This window comes from Megalobrama amblycephala, linkage group LG14, assembly GCF_018812025.1.
Source record: "Megalobrama amblycephala isolate DHTTF-2021 linkage group LG14, ASM1881202v1, whole genome shotgun sequence".
Classification (NCBI taxonomy): Eukaryota; Metazoa; Chordata; class Actinopteri; order Cypriniformes; family Xenocyprididae; genus Megalobrama; species Megalobrama amblycephala.
The window spans coordinates 27,751,823-27,768,261 of NC_063057.1; the positions used below are offsets into that span (position 1 = coordinate 27,751,823).

At 35.6% G+C, this 16,439-nt stretch overlaps 1 protein-coding gene across 3 annotated transcripts; it reads right to left on the minus strand.

Annotated features, from left to right (window-relative positions):
- Nucleotides 1–2,793: 2,793 nt before the first annotated feature.
- On the minus strand, nt 2,794–16,228 carry LOC125245205 (gastrula zinc finger protein XlCGF9.1-like). 3 transcript variants are annotated; one of them, XM_048155728.1, is made up of 3 exons: nt 16,170–16,228; nt 4,362–4,575; nt 2,794–3,521 (listed from the first exon to the last, which is right to left on the minus strand). In XM_048155728.1, exons 2-3 carry the CDS (start codon nt 4,543–4,545, stop codon nt 2,986–2,988), a joined length of 720 nt encoding a protein of 239 aa, XP_048011685.1. In that variant the 5' UTR covers nt 4,546–4,575; nt 16,170–16,228; the 3' UTR covers nt 2,794–2,985. The 3 variants fall into 3 exon arrangements, with proteins under 3 accessions (XP_048011685.1, XP_048011684.1, XP_048011686.1); XM_048155727.1 differs by lacking the exon at nt 16,170–16,228 and adding an exon at nt 5,186–5,322; XM_048155729.1 differs by lacking the exon at nt 16,170–16,228 and adding an exon at nt 5,186–5,321 and having other exon boundaries at nt 2,794–3,523; nt 4,451–4,575.
- Between the last annotated feature and the right edge of the window lie 211 nt (nt 16,229–16,439).

Below are 16,439 nucleotides of genomic sequence, written 5' to 3' on the forward strand. Positions count from 1 at the left end.
CCTCTCTCTCTTTTCAGTTATCAAAAATTTTAATTAGAAAATCATAATTTCATGTGAAGCTTTTAGTTGAACTCACTGGTATGACCTACTTTATTATTAGGGAATTATAAAAAACTAGAACACAAATTGATTAAACTACTTGATTTAGTGAATATATCATGACTGACAACATGTGGATTGATACCTTGCAGCAGCCATTTTGTAAAATGCATTTTTCATGAAAACTGTCACTGGTGTTACCCGTTTATAGTTAAACTTTATTTAAAGCTATTCATTTAGTTCTTTTGCATAAAATAACACTAAGATTACATGATTCTAACTTTTCTTTCTCATGTTAATCCTCCTTTGGGCAGATATGGCTAAATTGAGGGTATGTGGCTAAATTCAGTGCAGCGACTTTACAGACAGCATATTTTACAGACATTTTTAAAATGTTTTCTATGACCTTTACTGACTGTTTTCACTAAGTGTCAATGATAAGTCTTTGATTGTGTACCAAATGTAAAAATTTAGTCTCATCTAGTTAATTATAGTTGAAGAATAAGGATCTTTGGTCTTATGTATACGTCACTGGAGATTCATTGTGTCACTGGTGTTACTGTTTTTGTCTGTCACATTAAATAAAATGTGTTATATGTGACATGATAATTTTACATACATACTGAATTCTTATACACTTAATATTTAAACAAGAATCGATGAGGTTAATTCTCATGTTACGAGAACACATTAGCTCTTGCTGAAGCTCAACCGTGCTGCGTAACACGAGAATGAACCCCATTGGCAGAGAACAACCAACGAGGGGATTTGGGATACCTCCCTGAAATGACTTTTTGCAGGTTGGGATGTCTGAGATACCCGAATCAGTTTTTGACAAGTTTACAGGAGAAATAAGCAAATAGTAAGAGTTTTGGAGACAGCATGAAGCCATGGTTGATTCAAATGAAGCGCTGTGTAAGAAAGAGAAATTTGCTTATTTAAAAACATACTCAGCTGATGAAGCGGCCAATGCAGTATCAGGGCTCACTGTGACGGACAGCCATCATTGTTACAGAACAGATTGGGAAGGAAGAATATTGTTTTCAGTGCTCACATGTCTAAACTGCTTAATTTGACTCATGTAAAGAGATCATCAGACATAATGGAACTGAGAAGTTTATATGATGAATGTGAATTCTCACTGGTTGTTCCACGTATCCAAATCCTTCTGATGCCAGAGGACATTGCTTTAGCCTATACTCTTCAGGTGAATGGAAAGTGCCTGAGCTTATTCAGTTTCTACAAATGGAAGTGCAAAAAAAAAAAAAAAAAAGTGCAAAAGCTAAAAAAAGAAAAATGACAGACAGTTAATAGATCTTTCACCAAATCTGAGGCCACTCACAAACCAAGGCTTCTGCCGTCTCCATTCTGAATCACATCAGAAAATACTGTAACTCAGAATACTTGCCACACAGGCATGAGAGAGATGTCTACTTTCATATTAAAAACAAATATTCTCTGTTTGTGTTATCTGTATGAAACTAACAAGAGGTACAGTGTTCGCCGTCTGACCTCATTATTTTAAATGTGACCACACTCACGTGCAGCGCAGCCTTTGACACGCTAATCATTCACATGAGCCATGCTAACCTCTAAATGCCCCGATCACCTCGATAAACAAGGTTTTTTCTCCATTTTAACACCTGTTTGCCACCTGATGTCACCTGTTGGAGTTTGGGTTCCTTGCCGCTGTCGCCTTTGGCTTGCTTAGTTGGGGACACTTGACATTTGACTTGACATTTGATATTCAACAGTATTCTTGACATTTATTCAACCGTGCTTTGATCTGCCTGAATTGACACTATTATTTAAGAGCTGCTGTGCAGCCAAAATTATGTACCAGTTATCAATGTAAAGCTGCTTTGACACAATCTGCATTGTAAAAAGCGCTATATAAAGAAAGATGACTTGACTTAATTAGAATGTTAAGATATTTGTGGATATCTGCTCAAATGTAGATGTTTATAATGTACGAAACAATAATGTTTCATAGAGTAAATGGGACACTAGACAGCATATTATTCTATATAAATTAATGCAATGTCGATTAGCATTGCATCATAAATATACTTTATTCTTATAATTCGTTTCTATCATTTCTATCTTTTTAGAGCAACAACAAAAGCTGTATTAGGGATTTTCTGGAACATCATGAGTCACATTACTTCTGTGAGGCATATCTAGACTTTCTGCACGAGGGCGCCCTCTGGCTTCCAGTATTAATGAAACATACACAAGGTGTTTTTAGTGCTCAATGCTCACACCACCCTATTTTGGGTAAAAATATGAACACATTTGAATTAAACATGACAATCCATATATTTTTCTAGTGTACGCTTTTCTAGTGAAGTCAAATTATTATTTTATGCAGCCCTACAACAAAACTGGTGTTTATATTTTTGTGAATTTTAAATCACAATTTTAACCAGAAAAATCACAATTAGATGCAGTCCTATATCTCCCAATATCAGCGTGTTTGAAGACACGAGTCTCTTCAAACTGTTTTTCTCTGAGAGCGCTGTACTAACATCAGCAAGCTTCGTCATGAACTTGGTAAAATGAAAAATCAAACACCTCAGTAATGACAGGTATGTTGAACAGGAACTGTTTCAGGAATGGCACAAATGTGTTATAACTGTTTAAGTCTCTGTCTTTAGATCAGTGTGCTCAATAATGTGCCTTTTTGTCCTTTTATTGTGTATATTTGGATTGTGTTGTGTTGTAAATAAAATAAAAACAATCAAAAAGCCACTCTTTTAATCTCTTCGCAGTCTTTATTTGAATCACATTCAACAAATAACCATTTAAACGTTAAGGCACTGTAAGAATGTACAGCGAGACTTCAGATGTAAAAACAGTGTCTCGTTAGGCAGTGTTTTCTGTTAAATCATCTCAATTTCCTATTAATTCAACAGAATCAGAGTGTATACTAGGAAATACCAGTACTCATGTGGTACTCAAGGCTTTCTTTATCTCTGAAACTCTTTCCGGCTTCTCTCCAGAGTGAATTCTCAAGTGGTCTTTAAAGTGTCCTCTCTGAATGAATCTCTTTCCACACTGAGGACAGGAGTAAGGTTTCTCTTCGGTGTGAATCCTCAGGTGTCGTTTAAGGCTTCCTCTTCGGGTGAAGTTCTTTCCACACTGCTGGCAGATGAAAGGCTTCTCTCCAGTGTGAACTCTCATGTGGTCTTCAAGGTGTCCTTTACGATTGAAGCTCTTTCCACACCGAGGGCACGTGTAGAGCTTCTCAGTGTAGATTTCCGTGTGCGTGAATAAGGTTTCTTTTTGAGTATATCTGTTTCCACACTGTTGGCAGATTAAAGGACTTCTAGTCCCCTTCTTTTGAGTCATTTTTCGTGAGGAAGTGCTTTCAGTCTGTGAGCAACTACAAGATCTTTCTCCAGTTGTGAAATCATGATGATTGTTATATTGATCTTTCTCTTCTTTCAGTACTTCATTCTCCTCTTTCAGCGACGTCAGGTCTAAAAAAGACAAATTTAAGACAAAGTTAACCCCACTTCAATGGCACAAAGCAACAGACATCCAAACATTTATACATGTAAATGATCAAAACCAACTTATACCCACTAAGCTACTGAAAGAGGCGTGACATGTAATCTGAGAAGCCTTCATAATATTGATCACTTTACTTGATTTAGGACAAATTCTCAAAAACCATCAAGTTGGCAGTTTATAAAAAATAAATAATCTTTTGGGACAGAAACAAAATTTCAAACAGGAATAAGATTATTTTTCTTACCCTACAGGCAGATAAATTTAGCTTGTTTAAAGCAAACTCAATTCATTTTATGTCATTTTATTTATCTAGTAAAAGCATCTAGAGACAAAAATACTAAAGAAAAGCATTTTTGCAAATATTGTGTACAAATGTATTTATCATGGTTAGTTACATTAACAAATGAGCCTTAAGTGTTACCATTATTTTTCTAGCTGACTAACGAGTTTGAGTATTGAATGGCTTTTCTGAGGTAAATTAAGCGACATTATTGCTCTTAAGATGTTTTATACAAGCTCTTTCCAAGGTCGAAATCCTGATTGAACTAAATTTGAGGAAGAGAAAATGATAGTAAAACTGAACATTTGTTTACTTTGGAGCGGAGCAAATCCTTCAGGATGATGCCGTTTACGTTTCCTTGTTTGCTTCAGAACTAGAGGTGCCTCAGAGTCAGTCGAGTATACGCTAGATTTTTATTTATTTAGTTATTTATTTTTTGATGAGACAGTGGTGCACTGACTAATGTTAGTCACTATCTGTTAGTTGGCAAGTCATGACAGAGTTCAGCTTTGAGAATGAAACCAACCTGTTTGTTCCTCAGTTTCTTCATGTTTGACTCTGAATGTTTCTTCAATCTTCACATCTTCGATCTCCTCTTTAATAAACTCCATCTTTGTTTGTTCCTCAGTTTCTTCATGTTTGACTCTGAATGTTTCTTCAATCTTCATGTCTTCACTCTCCTCTTTAATAAACATCATCTTTATAATCATGTGGATCTTCACCAGGAGTTTTTCTGTGTTCTGTTTAAGATGAGAATAAACAGAGGAAAATAAATGAAAGTTAAATGTCTGGGTGCGTCTCATTCAGCTCTAGTTCAGCACATTGTCAGTCAGTGAGAGTTAATGAACTTAAATCACTTGATTAAAAAAAAAACATATATAAATAATACATTAAGTTCCTTTTTATGGTTTATATTTCACATTTATTTATTCGTACATCACATTTAACAGATTACACTTTCGTGAACACATTAGCAGTTGGTTTGTAAATGTTGTGTTTGTTCTCGTTCATTTACACTGTTTGACCAGCAGGTGACGCCATTCGAACACTGAATCATTTTACCAAACCAAATGATTGATTCAACTGACTCGTAGTTTCAACAAACAGTTTCTCTCATCGCTTCTTTCCAGTAGCTGGATTCGTGTTTAAGATAAACGGGTTCAGGTCACAGAGAGCGAAATGAGACCTTACTTTTCTGTGGATGCTGTTTACTCCACAAAATATGACGCTCGTTAATGTTAAATGAAGCATTGCAAGAACGGGTAATTTATTATACATGGCTTGTGAACGTGATTAAAGTGACTGAACAGTTTGCAATGATCTAAACACGTTAAATGCTTAAAAACAAACCTTTCTTCAGCAGAATCACAACAGATGCAGGAGCGAGGCGCAGCTGTGTGACGTCACACAACTAGACCAAAATAAAAGTCCTGTTCACATACTGATGGGGAAAACTGTTTGGGTGCAGTGACCATTTATACCAGATATTATAGTATTCAAATGCAAATAGCTACACATTTTTACAATGTTAATAATGACTTAAAGCAGAGTTCATGTTGTGTCTTTTTGAGGTGGGTGACATGACCAAGATCTTATTTCAAGATAAAACATATTTTAATTCTAATAACGATAACAGTAACAATATAATCACAATATACATATTTTGGTTATGTCATTTTTTGTTTTTAAAAATAAGAATCAAATTATACACACTAAATTTTTTGAATAACATCCCAAAAAACAAAACAACAACAATGATGTCACAACCGAAACTTCACCACATGTTTCGGTACTGTCAATTTTAGGTACGTTTGTGCCTAGTTGAAAGATGCTAATCAGCACATGTTAGCTAGCACAATTCTGGGTAGCGTTTCCCAAAAGCATCGTAAGCCTAAGTTGATCGTAGCGCCATTGATTTCAATGGAGCTACGATCAACTTAAGCTTACGATACTTTTGGGAAACGCTGCCCTGAACAGTTGTAGGCTACACATAAAAACTAAATTTTATGGAATGACACCCAAAAAAACTTTGAACACATTTAGCTCAAAATTATAGATCTTATCTACTATGAAAGAGAGGCTATGAGAGGGAGGGACAGGAATATTTCCTCATCAAAAATGTATAAGTGTGTTAAAATCAGTCTCAGACAATGACTAAAACACTGTTTCGGTAATGTGGGATTTTTTTTATTTATTTATTTATTTTACATAAAGTTTCATGATTTAAAAATATTTTTTTAGCTTCACTTTGAAAAAAAAAAAAAATCAAATATAATTTTAAAAACAGTGGAAAATAATTTTCTTATTTTCACAAGTTGAAATTTAGGGGTTAGAGTTTGGGACAGCCACCGCCCAATTGAAAGTACCCAATATATTATGATTTTATATAAAGTTTACTGATATTTTAAATATTATTGTAGGATTCAATAGATAATAAAAGGATCCTAGTAAACATCTAAAATTTGAATACTTAAATGATGTTTTGAATGAATGCAGCAGGTGTTACCAATTAGAATTTGAGAAAAGGAACGAGTGGGAGGAGTATCTATTACTCTTTGGAAAGGGATTAGAAAGAGTTCACATAAAAACACAAACAACAATCCTTTCAAATGGTTTAGAGTGAAAATGTTCTTGTAAAATGATACAAAACAGACACTCCCTGCACAAAGATCATGCAGTCTGTGTAGGGAACTAAACCAGAGATTGTATTATAGGGAGATGAGAGGATCCGTATCTCTTGCCATTGGAGAAAGTTGCGACTTTATATCTCAGAATTCTGACTTTATAACACGCAATTGCGAGTTAAAAAGTCCGAATTCTGAGATAAAAAGTCGCAATTCATCTTTTTTTTTTTATTGGCTTTTTTTTATTGGCTTTTTTTTTTTTTTTTTTGTCGCAGAAACGAGCTTCCATATTATTGTGCACTCTGACAAGAAAATAAATGGGGAAAAAACATTAGCTTCAAATAAAAAAAAAAAAGCCCAAACATTTATTGACAGTGTGGTTGGGCATTGATACAAATTTCACAGTTGGATTCGATTTCAATTCAGAAACTTGCAATTTGATTGCCTTCGATTCAATATTGATTAATTTGCCTATCAGGTGCAGTTCATGACATTTCCTCAAAAAAAATATATCTCTCAACTAATGCTGTTAACTATACAGGGAACCACAGCTGCTACATCATAATATTAAAGGTTAAATTTAATTGATTTTTAAGCTATTAACTTATAAATTACACATAAGGAAAACTTTCATGGGAAGGGCATGTGGATAATCTGTTGAAAGGTGCAACAAAAAAAAAAAATGTACTTTTACGAAGGCTCAGACTTTTTGGAGTCGCTCAGCAGGTTATGTTGCTATTTTATCATTCCTGCATTGAATCCATCTTACTGTATGGTATAGCGGCCTCCTTTGGTAATTTTATTTCTTTTTTTTGCTCATATCTGACACAGATTGGAATTTATTCGAAGGAAAAAAAACCCGGACCATCCAGGGTTGCACGACACTCATCAGTAAACAAGACTGTTTGAAAATGAGTCTTCATGTATGTCTGGGCCCACTGCAACCGTTTCTGCTTGTGAGCATTTAACAGTACATTAGCAACATGCTAACGAAACATTTAGAAAGACAATTTACAAATATCACTAAAAATATCATGTTATCATGGATCGTGTCAGTTATTATTGCTCCATCTGCCATTTTTCGCTATTGTTCTTGCTTGCTTACCTAGTCTGATGATTCAGCTGTGCACATCCAGACGTTAATACTGGCTTGTCTAATGCCTTGATCATGGGCTGGCATATGCAAATATTGGGGGCGTACATATTAATGATCCCAACTGTTACGTAACAGTCGGTGTTATGTTGAGATTCGCCTGTTCTTCGGAGGTTGTTTAAACAAATGAGATTTACATAAGAAGGAGGAAACAATGGAGTTTGAGACTCACTGTATGTCATTTCCATGTACTGAACTCTTGTTATTCAACTATGCCAAGATAAATTCAATTTTTCATTCGAGGGCACCTTTTAAAAATCACTGAAGCCACTTTCAGTTTGTCATGAATGACTGAGCTCACTTACTTAAACTCCTGTTATAATCAATAAATCTAACTTAAACACCTCTGATTGGCCAATGCTTCTTACATACTGTCATTAACTGCAAAAAACACAAATATACTCACAGGAGGATTTGAAAGTGAATTTCAGCAGTTACCTAGTCAATACTACTTTTACTACTTACTAGTCACAATTTGAAAAACTCTACACGAATAACGCAAATGACCTATTCTGGATTCAAAACTTGTCAAATAGGTGACAAGTTTGCACCCCTGAATATTCAGTTGTTTATATCCCTTTGTTATATTTGCATGCAGTACACCTACAGTGTGTGCATATTTATTACAATATTGCTCATTTATCGTAAGTCCTATAGTCTGATCATCATTTTTTCTCAAGCACATGTGATCAATTCCAAACCAAATCAATCTTAATAATTACCAGTAATTTTGTATTTGATAATTTATAAGTGATATATAATTGTTAACAAAGGCTTAAAGTGAAAAACACCTTTTATTTAGGTGTGCATAATTAAGCAGGTATTCTTTCACAGATAAAATGGGGCAAAAAAGAGATTTAACTCACACTGAAAAGTCATTATTAAATGCCCATGCCCAAAATTAAACTGTGACCATTGGACGAGAAATGCTGATTGGGTCAACAGGGATCAGCCCATGTTAATTTATTATAAGACTGATGTGGTTTTGCATTGGTAAAATGTGCTTGGAAAGAAATAATATCAGAATGCACATGCTGTAATCTAGGCCTGGTTTCACAGACAGGGCTTAGACTCAGGATTAGGCTTTAGTTCAATTAGGATATTTAAGTAACTTTTATAAATGTGCCCTAGGAAAAAAAAAAAAAACACAAGATGCTTTTTGTATATTAATAAGTCTGTCTGTCTCCGTTTTTCTGTCTTTTAAGTGTTTGCTTCTTTTTACCTGTAATATCAGATATGTAATGTGAGGGTGTTTTGATGACAGACAGTGATTCTCCACATAGTTTCACTCTTATGTCACGAGAGAAAGAGAGAAAGTTTTTTGAGAGAAAGATCTGTTATAACATGTTTAAGTTCGGGAGAAAATTCCTTCCTGCGCAATCTTTTATGTAAATATAGAATTGAAAGGAGTTTCAGAATAACTTCTGCTCAAGACCGTTCAAGTTCAGTGGAGGAACAAGAAACATTTACATCATCATTATTCATGGTTAGTAAATACTACTTCATAAAATGCTGACATATACTGTATAGATTTGAAAGTATAATGTATTTATTCACATTGATCTAGACTTAAACAGTCATTTTACTTGTGAAGTTGAGAAACCCAAGTAGTTTTGTTATTTTGATTTTGTTATTATTGTATTATTGACCTCTTTCCATGGTTGAAACACTGGTTAAGCAATTACATGATACATTTCAGTAAGTTGTACTGTATCTTTCAACATATCTTCTGATGTTCATTCGTTTTTAGTAGCAAAGAGGAAGAGATGATCGGCTCACACTCCGCTTGATCTGTCACTTTACATTTAAGGACAGCAAAACAGTATTTATTGTTTTAATTTTGTAATAAAACTGACAGAATTTGAAAGCTGAGACTTTTTTTATATCAAAGTAACCAGCTCTGTCTTGTCTGTCGGTGTCAGTCTCTTTGCTTCATGATTTTTCACTGTGTGAGAATATGATTGTGTGCTGTGAGAGCATGAGAACAGTGTTAGTAAACGCCTGAGAGTTGGCAGCCCTGGCACTAGTGATGGGCACTTTCGAAGCACTGCTTTTTGAAACTGTGAAACCTTTGCGACTTGTTTGTTTTGAAACAGTGGTCAGCAGCACATATCAAACTGCAAAAGCATGTGATTTCAGTAAACAAGGCTTTGTTACATCACATATGTTTCAAAATTTCAATGGATCGTTGTTGGGGGCTGATCTCAGTGAACCAGTGTTTGTTTGTTTTTTACTTAATTTAGGATCAGTTTTATAAATTTGTAGAAATGTTTAAAGAGACATTTGTGTAATTTGGTGAGAGACAGTCCTGCCATTCAACAATCTGGGCTATGTTTCCCATACAATAATGTAACTCGCTGCTTAACTACCAAAGTACGAAGCTTCATCAAAGAAATCAACTAGCAAGTTACGACTGTTTCCCGAAACAAATTTGTAGTTCAACCACATTAGTTAATGATGTCATTGTCGGTAGTTGAGCAATAACTTTTTTTTTAATCCGTTTGAGATCAAATTAATGCCACATAAATTATGGACATGGCATTTGAGGATTAATTCTCATTTTTCTCAGTCTTTATTTCCAGATTCAATCATAAGCCTCATCTAGAGTACTAAAGCATGTCCACACATGCACTATGGAGCTATGGTTTGACAAACACAGACTCATTGAACTATGTTGATAACGAAGGAACTTATGACCATACTTGGCTAACAATGCTTTTGGGAAATGCATTGGATCATTTCTGAATGGGGCCCCCTCACTTACAATTTTATTATCCTAAATGATAAACCTGGCAGACAACTTGTTTAGAGTACAAGAGCATAGAATGCCTTAATGTTGCAAATGTCAAAAGTGTAAAAAGGAAAAAATAGGCAATATGAGCTGTTAAAGAATAGATTTTTTTTACAATGACTTTTGTAAATTCCAGTTTACAGGGTGAAACTTGTGCCAAATGCTCAATTTTGAACCTCTGACAATATCAAATCCTTACAGATATGTCTTTAAGGTAGCTGATTATTCCTGGGACAACAAACCAACAATCTGCTGTTCATGAGCACTGTATGTCACTACAGAAATTATTCTTACTAACATTATAGTTCAAGGCATTTGACTGTATACATCAGTACTGATTCTATCAGTTTGATCTTAATGTGAAATCTAAAGGGAATAAGGGAATTCTTCCTGGTGCATTGAAGGGAAGAATGTAGTAAGCAATTGTAAACCAGATGTGTGAATTTTCCAGGTGTGACAACTCTTCTAACAATGAGAAATTGAAACACTCATTAGTCTAATGGCACACACGTTGTTTGTGATCTCATCTTACTCTTGTCCGTAAGGCTATCCTCCAATGTCAGATCACTTAACTGTTGTAAAACAACAGGCTGAGACACATCCCTCAACTGATGCTGGTACGTGGTATGACAGAGAAGAACTGATCTTTTAAAGAGCATGTAGAAGGGAAGAGTACAGGTTGATCACCCGAGCTTTCCCCTACTCCTTTGTTTCCCCTTTCCCCTACCCCTTCGTTTTGCACGTTCACATGAAGGATAGGGGTGTCTTGATTCTCTTTTGAATCAAGTGGTAGGGGTAGGGGTAGGGGTAGGGGTAAGGGGAAGGGACAGATAGCCCTTCAAACAAAGAAATGAGAAATTTCTCTGCATACACCGACTACCGTGTTGCAAGAATGAGTGTAGTGATCATGGTAGTGATATTTCCACTCAGGATCGATCACTTGTGTGTTACCTGGCTCCCAGTTTCTCCATCATTTGAATGATGTGAACACAATTGAATAATACAGTTAAAAGAAATATCTGTCATCCTTCATAGCGCAGTCACCATTTACTTTTTGCATTGTTAGTAAACTCTTGCGTTGCCAGGTGACTCGTTTGTATTACATTGCAAAGAGCTCCGTTATCGCAGCACCATAGTAGAAAACTAAACCATATCCAAGCCGGCACGGCACGGAATGAAACTTGGCCCGATGGAAGAGCAGCTCCACAGTCCTGTATATTCTGTATCATTCTGTATCATCTTGAGAAACTGAAGGCTCATAAGTTTTCAAACTGAAACCGAGCGCCAATTTCTTAAGTCCAAATTACTGTGCAAAACGTAGGGCAGTGCTCATCAACTGGCGGCCCGCAGGCCAAATCCGGCCCGCCAATCATATTCATCTGGCCCGTGACACCCCAATCTCCGTCCTCCTCTTTTCTTGGCGGTGCGGCTAAATTTGGTTTGATAATGTGACCACAGTGGCGCATGCAGCTGTACGGCTATATACGCGCTGTTCGTACCATGCACACTCCTCCGACTGACCTGAGAAACGTTTTCAGTTGTTATGTGTGTCCCGTATTTCTGTCAACAAAACCAGCAATATCAGTCATTCGTGAATTAATCATTCAATGTCTTGATTCTTTTCTGTGAATTGGCCAACACACTTGCATAACGATTTGAAAAGATTTGGATTCATTCAGACCGCTCTGTCACTGAATCATCTGAGGTGATTTCTCGGTCAGTAACGACAAACACAGAACAAGTAGTTCTGTTTTCAGGCGTTTCATTAGTTTACTTTGAACTTTGCAGCACGGCCCAGTGGATAACGGAACGAAAGCTTAAAAGGAGCTGTGTTTATTCCCGGTCACCACAAATCACTCGATGATTAAACTAGTTTTAAATCGGATGAAACAGTATTCCCAACAAGACTGATGAGGAAAACAGGAGAAAGGTGCCATGAAAGGTAAGACTTTTAAATCCCAAAATCATCACGTTAACACACAAACTTTTACCATGAATAAACCATAGTAAATTACCATGGTTTGTGGAAGATGTGGAATATTTATATTGAAAATGTTATAGCCATTTATATTGCAATAAATGTATTAGGTGGGTAGGGGAATATATAATTGTGTATAGTTTTTACCTGTGTTTAGGTGTTTTTATAGACCTATAGCATAATATCATTTGACAGTCGTAATGAGTAGCCATGTATGGTTTTACCTGTGGTTACCAAGTCTCTCTGTGATATTTTCATTTAAGCTTAATGATTAATAATATAATTTTTTTACCAAGAAGACCCCAAAACCCCCCACCCCTATGATTAAGAGAAGGGAATGAAGCAGCTAAGAGTTTTCAATAACAACCTGTGCTTTACTTTAAAAGCAACCATTCTTTGGTGTTTTTTTTTATTTAATTTCATAATCACTTATAATCATCTGTAGTTGTCATTTGATTTATCAAATATTTGATTTACATCAGTAATTAATTTGATCATTTGATCATTTTATTGTTATTCATGTTTTTGTTTTTATATTTTATATTGTTTCCTTGCTCTTGCAATGCTTTCTATCGTTTTTAATTTTATGATTGTGTGGTTTGAAGGGATGTTTGTCTTCATGAGTTAGAGATAAGAGAATGTCTCCATTTTAAGTTTAACGTCACTAAATCACTAGATTACGGGACACACATAGATGTTTTGCCCTTGGTAAAACAACACTTGTTGGAACTTGTGTCTCTTTGAGTGCAGAAAAACCTCTGCAGACAGTGATGTCTGTCTATCTCTTAACTATATGTGACCTGTCACGGAAAGTAGGGACACAAGTCAGTTCTGGGGCATTTTGAGTTATTCACAGATTCTGAAAGTGTAGTCTCCAAGCTTTACAACGATGTGTAACACATGGAAATCTGATAATATTTGGAGAAGTTGTGGCCATTTGAAGGTAGGCACTCAAAAAAGCTCTAAAGAGAGAAAATGCCTCTAAAACTTGTGCAGTTCTCGCCTGTTCTCACCTGCTGGGAGTGACAATAGGGCTCATTTACATCTCATTTAGATAAGCCATACCCCCTGTAAAGCTCCCCTCTGTAAAGCTGCATGGACCGCATACTATTAATAATAAAGGATAATGTGCATTGTAAATGTCAGTAATTTATCTTTTAATTTATCTTTCCTGGTTTAGACCTCAGTTAGTGGTTAGACCTGGTTTGAGTCAAAGGATTCTTCATACTTTTACTTTTGACTTAACGCACATTTTACGGCTACGGATACTTTATACTTTTACTTAAGTAGGAATTTAATCTGATACATTTACTATTACGTTAGTAAATTCTTGTTAAGAATATTACGTAGCACTTTCTCCACCAGGGGCTAAAATTATTAGCATCACATTCAATTCAAGAATGCTAACAGGCAGCTTTACGTGGGCTAAGTCATTCACACCAGTCACTTCAAGCAATTGAAGCGTTATTCAAATTAATAGCAGATGCTAACATTACCATCTAAAAGCACGTTATAGTTGTAATGGGGCTAATAGATTTTTTTTATTTCAAAATGTTCTTGACTACCCCACTCCAATTTTATTTGGGTAGGAGATCCCAGATGACCTAAAGGTTTCCCAGCACGGCTATTCAATTCAATGAATATACTTTATTACAATATACTTTATTATCAATGAATATACTTTATATTCAGAATTACTATAACACTTAAAAAGAAACCACAAAAATAAAATGCAATTTCCAGTACACCACATACAATACACAAGAAACTCAACCACACACCATTTCCACACCACACTTGTATAAATGGGAGCGAGTATCTCTCCCCTTAGTTATACCCCAAGCTAGAAGTAATGGCCTAGCTGTAAAACAAAATAAAACAAACAAAAATAAAAAACACAATAGACTAGGGTTGCCAACTTTGTCACTATGAAATGAGGGACAAAAGGTGGGCTGGTTTTGTGCGAAAATACAGTGTATGATTTTTAGCCATTTATCATAATGATAGCTAATTTAAAGGAATAGTTCACCCAAAAATGAAAATTCTGTCATCGTTTACTCACCCTCAAGTTGTTCCAAACCTGTATGAGTTTCTTTGTTCTGCTGAACACAAAGGAAGATATTTGGAAGAATGTTTGTAATCAAACAGATCTCGGTCCCCATTGACTTCCATAGTATATATTTTTTCCAACTATGGAAGTCAATGGGGACCAAGATCTGTTTGATTACAAACATTCTTCCAAATATCTTCCTTTGTGTTCAGCAGAACAAAGAAAGAATCCATAGATATTGCTTGCACCTTTAGCTAGTGTGGCCTTCTTGTGCATTTCTGTGGAAGCATGTTTAGTCAAGTCATTCTCACCTCCATGGGCAACTGAAAATTCCCTGCGACATAAACTACAGAAGACTTTTGTTGAGTCACCGCTGACGGGCTTAATCCATATATTTTTTACTTCCCAGTCTTTTCTTTTTTGCAGGTTTATCCATATTTGCAGTTTTACCCACATGCCAAATCGATTATCGACTTTTTGTGTGTGTGTGGAGGAATTGGCGCATTTACAACGTATACTGATGCGCGTGAGAGGAGGGGGGCTGTGATTGGGTGATGATGATAGGTCAGGTGTAAGGTGTGTGTGTGTGTGTGTGTGTGTGTGTGTGTGTGTGTGTGTGTGTGTGTTGCCGTGTCGGTGATCATTCTCAAGTGTCGTGATCAGCACTGCTGTTGTATCAGTGGTTAGATCAGCGCAGTAGTAAAAAAACGGGACAAGTGAGGTCCCGTACGGGACAAATCAATTAGGCTCAAAATGCGGGACGTCCTGCCTAATTCGGGACAGTTGGCAACCTTACAATAGACTAGTACTGGGCCAACAAAACAATACAAAAAAAACAACACTACTCGTGATGTTTCACAAAACCCTTAAAAATGTTAGATAAACCAAAAAAAACTAAAGGTAGGGAAAACAGTGATCAACAGCACCTGCAGGACAAAGAAAACTCTAGAAAAGAAAAAAAAAACAAAAAAAACAATAAATGAACCAAAATTATACAATAAATCAACCCATAAAACAAATCACATTAATAAACTATAATTATTATACCAAAACAAATAATACTGAGAATACAAACTACTAACATCAAATCATAAGTACAATTTAAAATAGAGACCCTCATCCACTTACATTTATTACAATCAGCAAATGTTAAAATGTGCTAGCTATCTCAGCATTTCATAAAAACGAAATACCTTTGTTGTGTATGGCAGATTTCAAACGTCACAAAGAGTACAGCAATTCACATCCTAAAATGAAAATACTATTTTTACTTCTTAAAATCCTTTGTCTTAATTCATACAAAAAGTGCGACTGATCGTTTCCCACAACACAAACTGTGTTAAATCATAAACTCACGTACAGTACACCGCAACAATGTTTCAGTATCCGCTGTTCATCTGACTCATAACCATGTGAGAACATTTAAAAGTACACTTCTAAAAAAAATAATAAAATAATTAGTCTTGATACAAAAAAAGTGTGCTGCTAATCATTTCATGTCATGTCATTTGATTCCATTTTATTTCGTCGTAAACTCACGTGCAATATTTTGTACCAACCATTCAGCAACTACTGCTCGTCCAGCCCACGTTAATCAACATTGGACATTTACACACACATCAAAAAATCAACTAAATGAAAAAAAAAAAAAAAATTATTACACAGCTGACATTATCCCAAACTGTTTGCAAAGTTATCACCTTACTCAAAGTCATAACTTCCATTAAAAGAGACCTACCAGGACATGTTCTTCCAGCGACCAACAACCACCTGCACACCAAACAATTCAGGCACTACACGCATTAAAAGGAAATTCTGTATTTAAAGGCAAAGCATACCTTCTATGAATATGCACGGCAGCGCCCCCTGTTGACTTGGCTACATAGTAATTAAATTAAAACGACAGTCCTGATCTAGCTAATAACAACAGACACATGAGAAAACGTGTACGTGTTCTTAGAATGAACACAAAACGACAAACTTTGATGTTTATGGAAACTTACCCCAT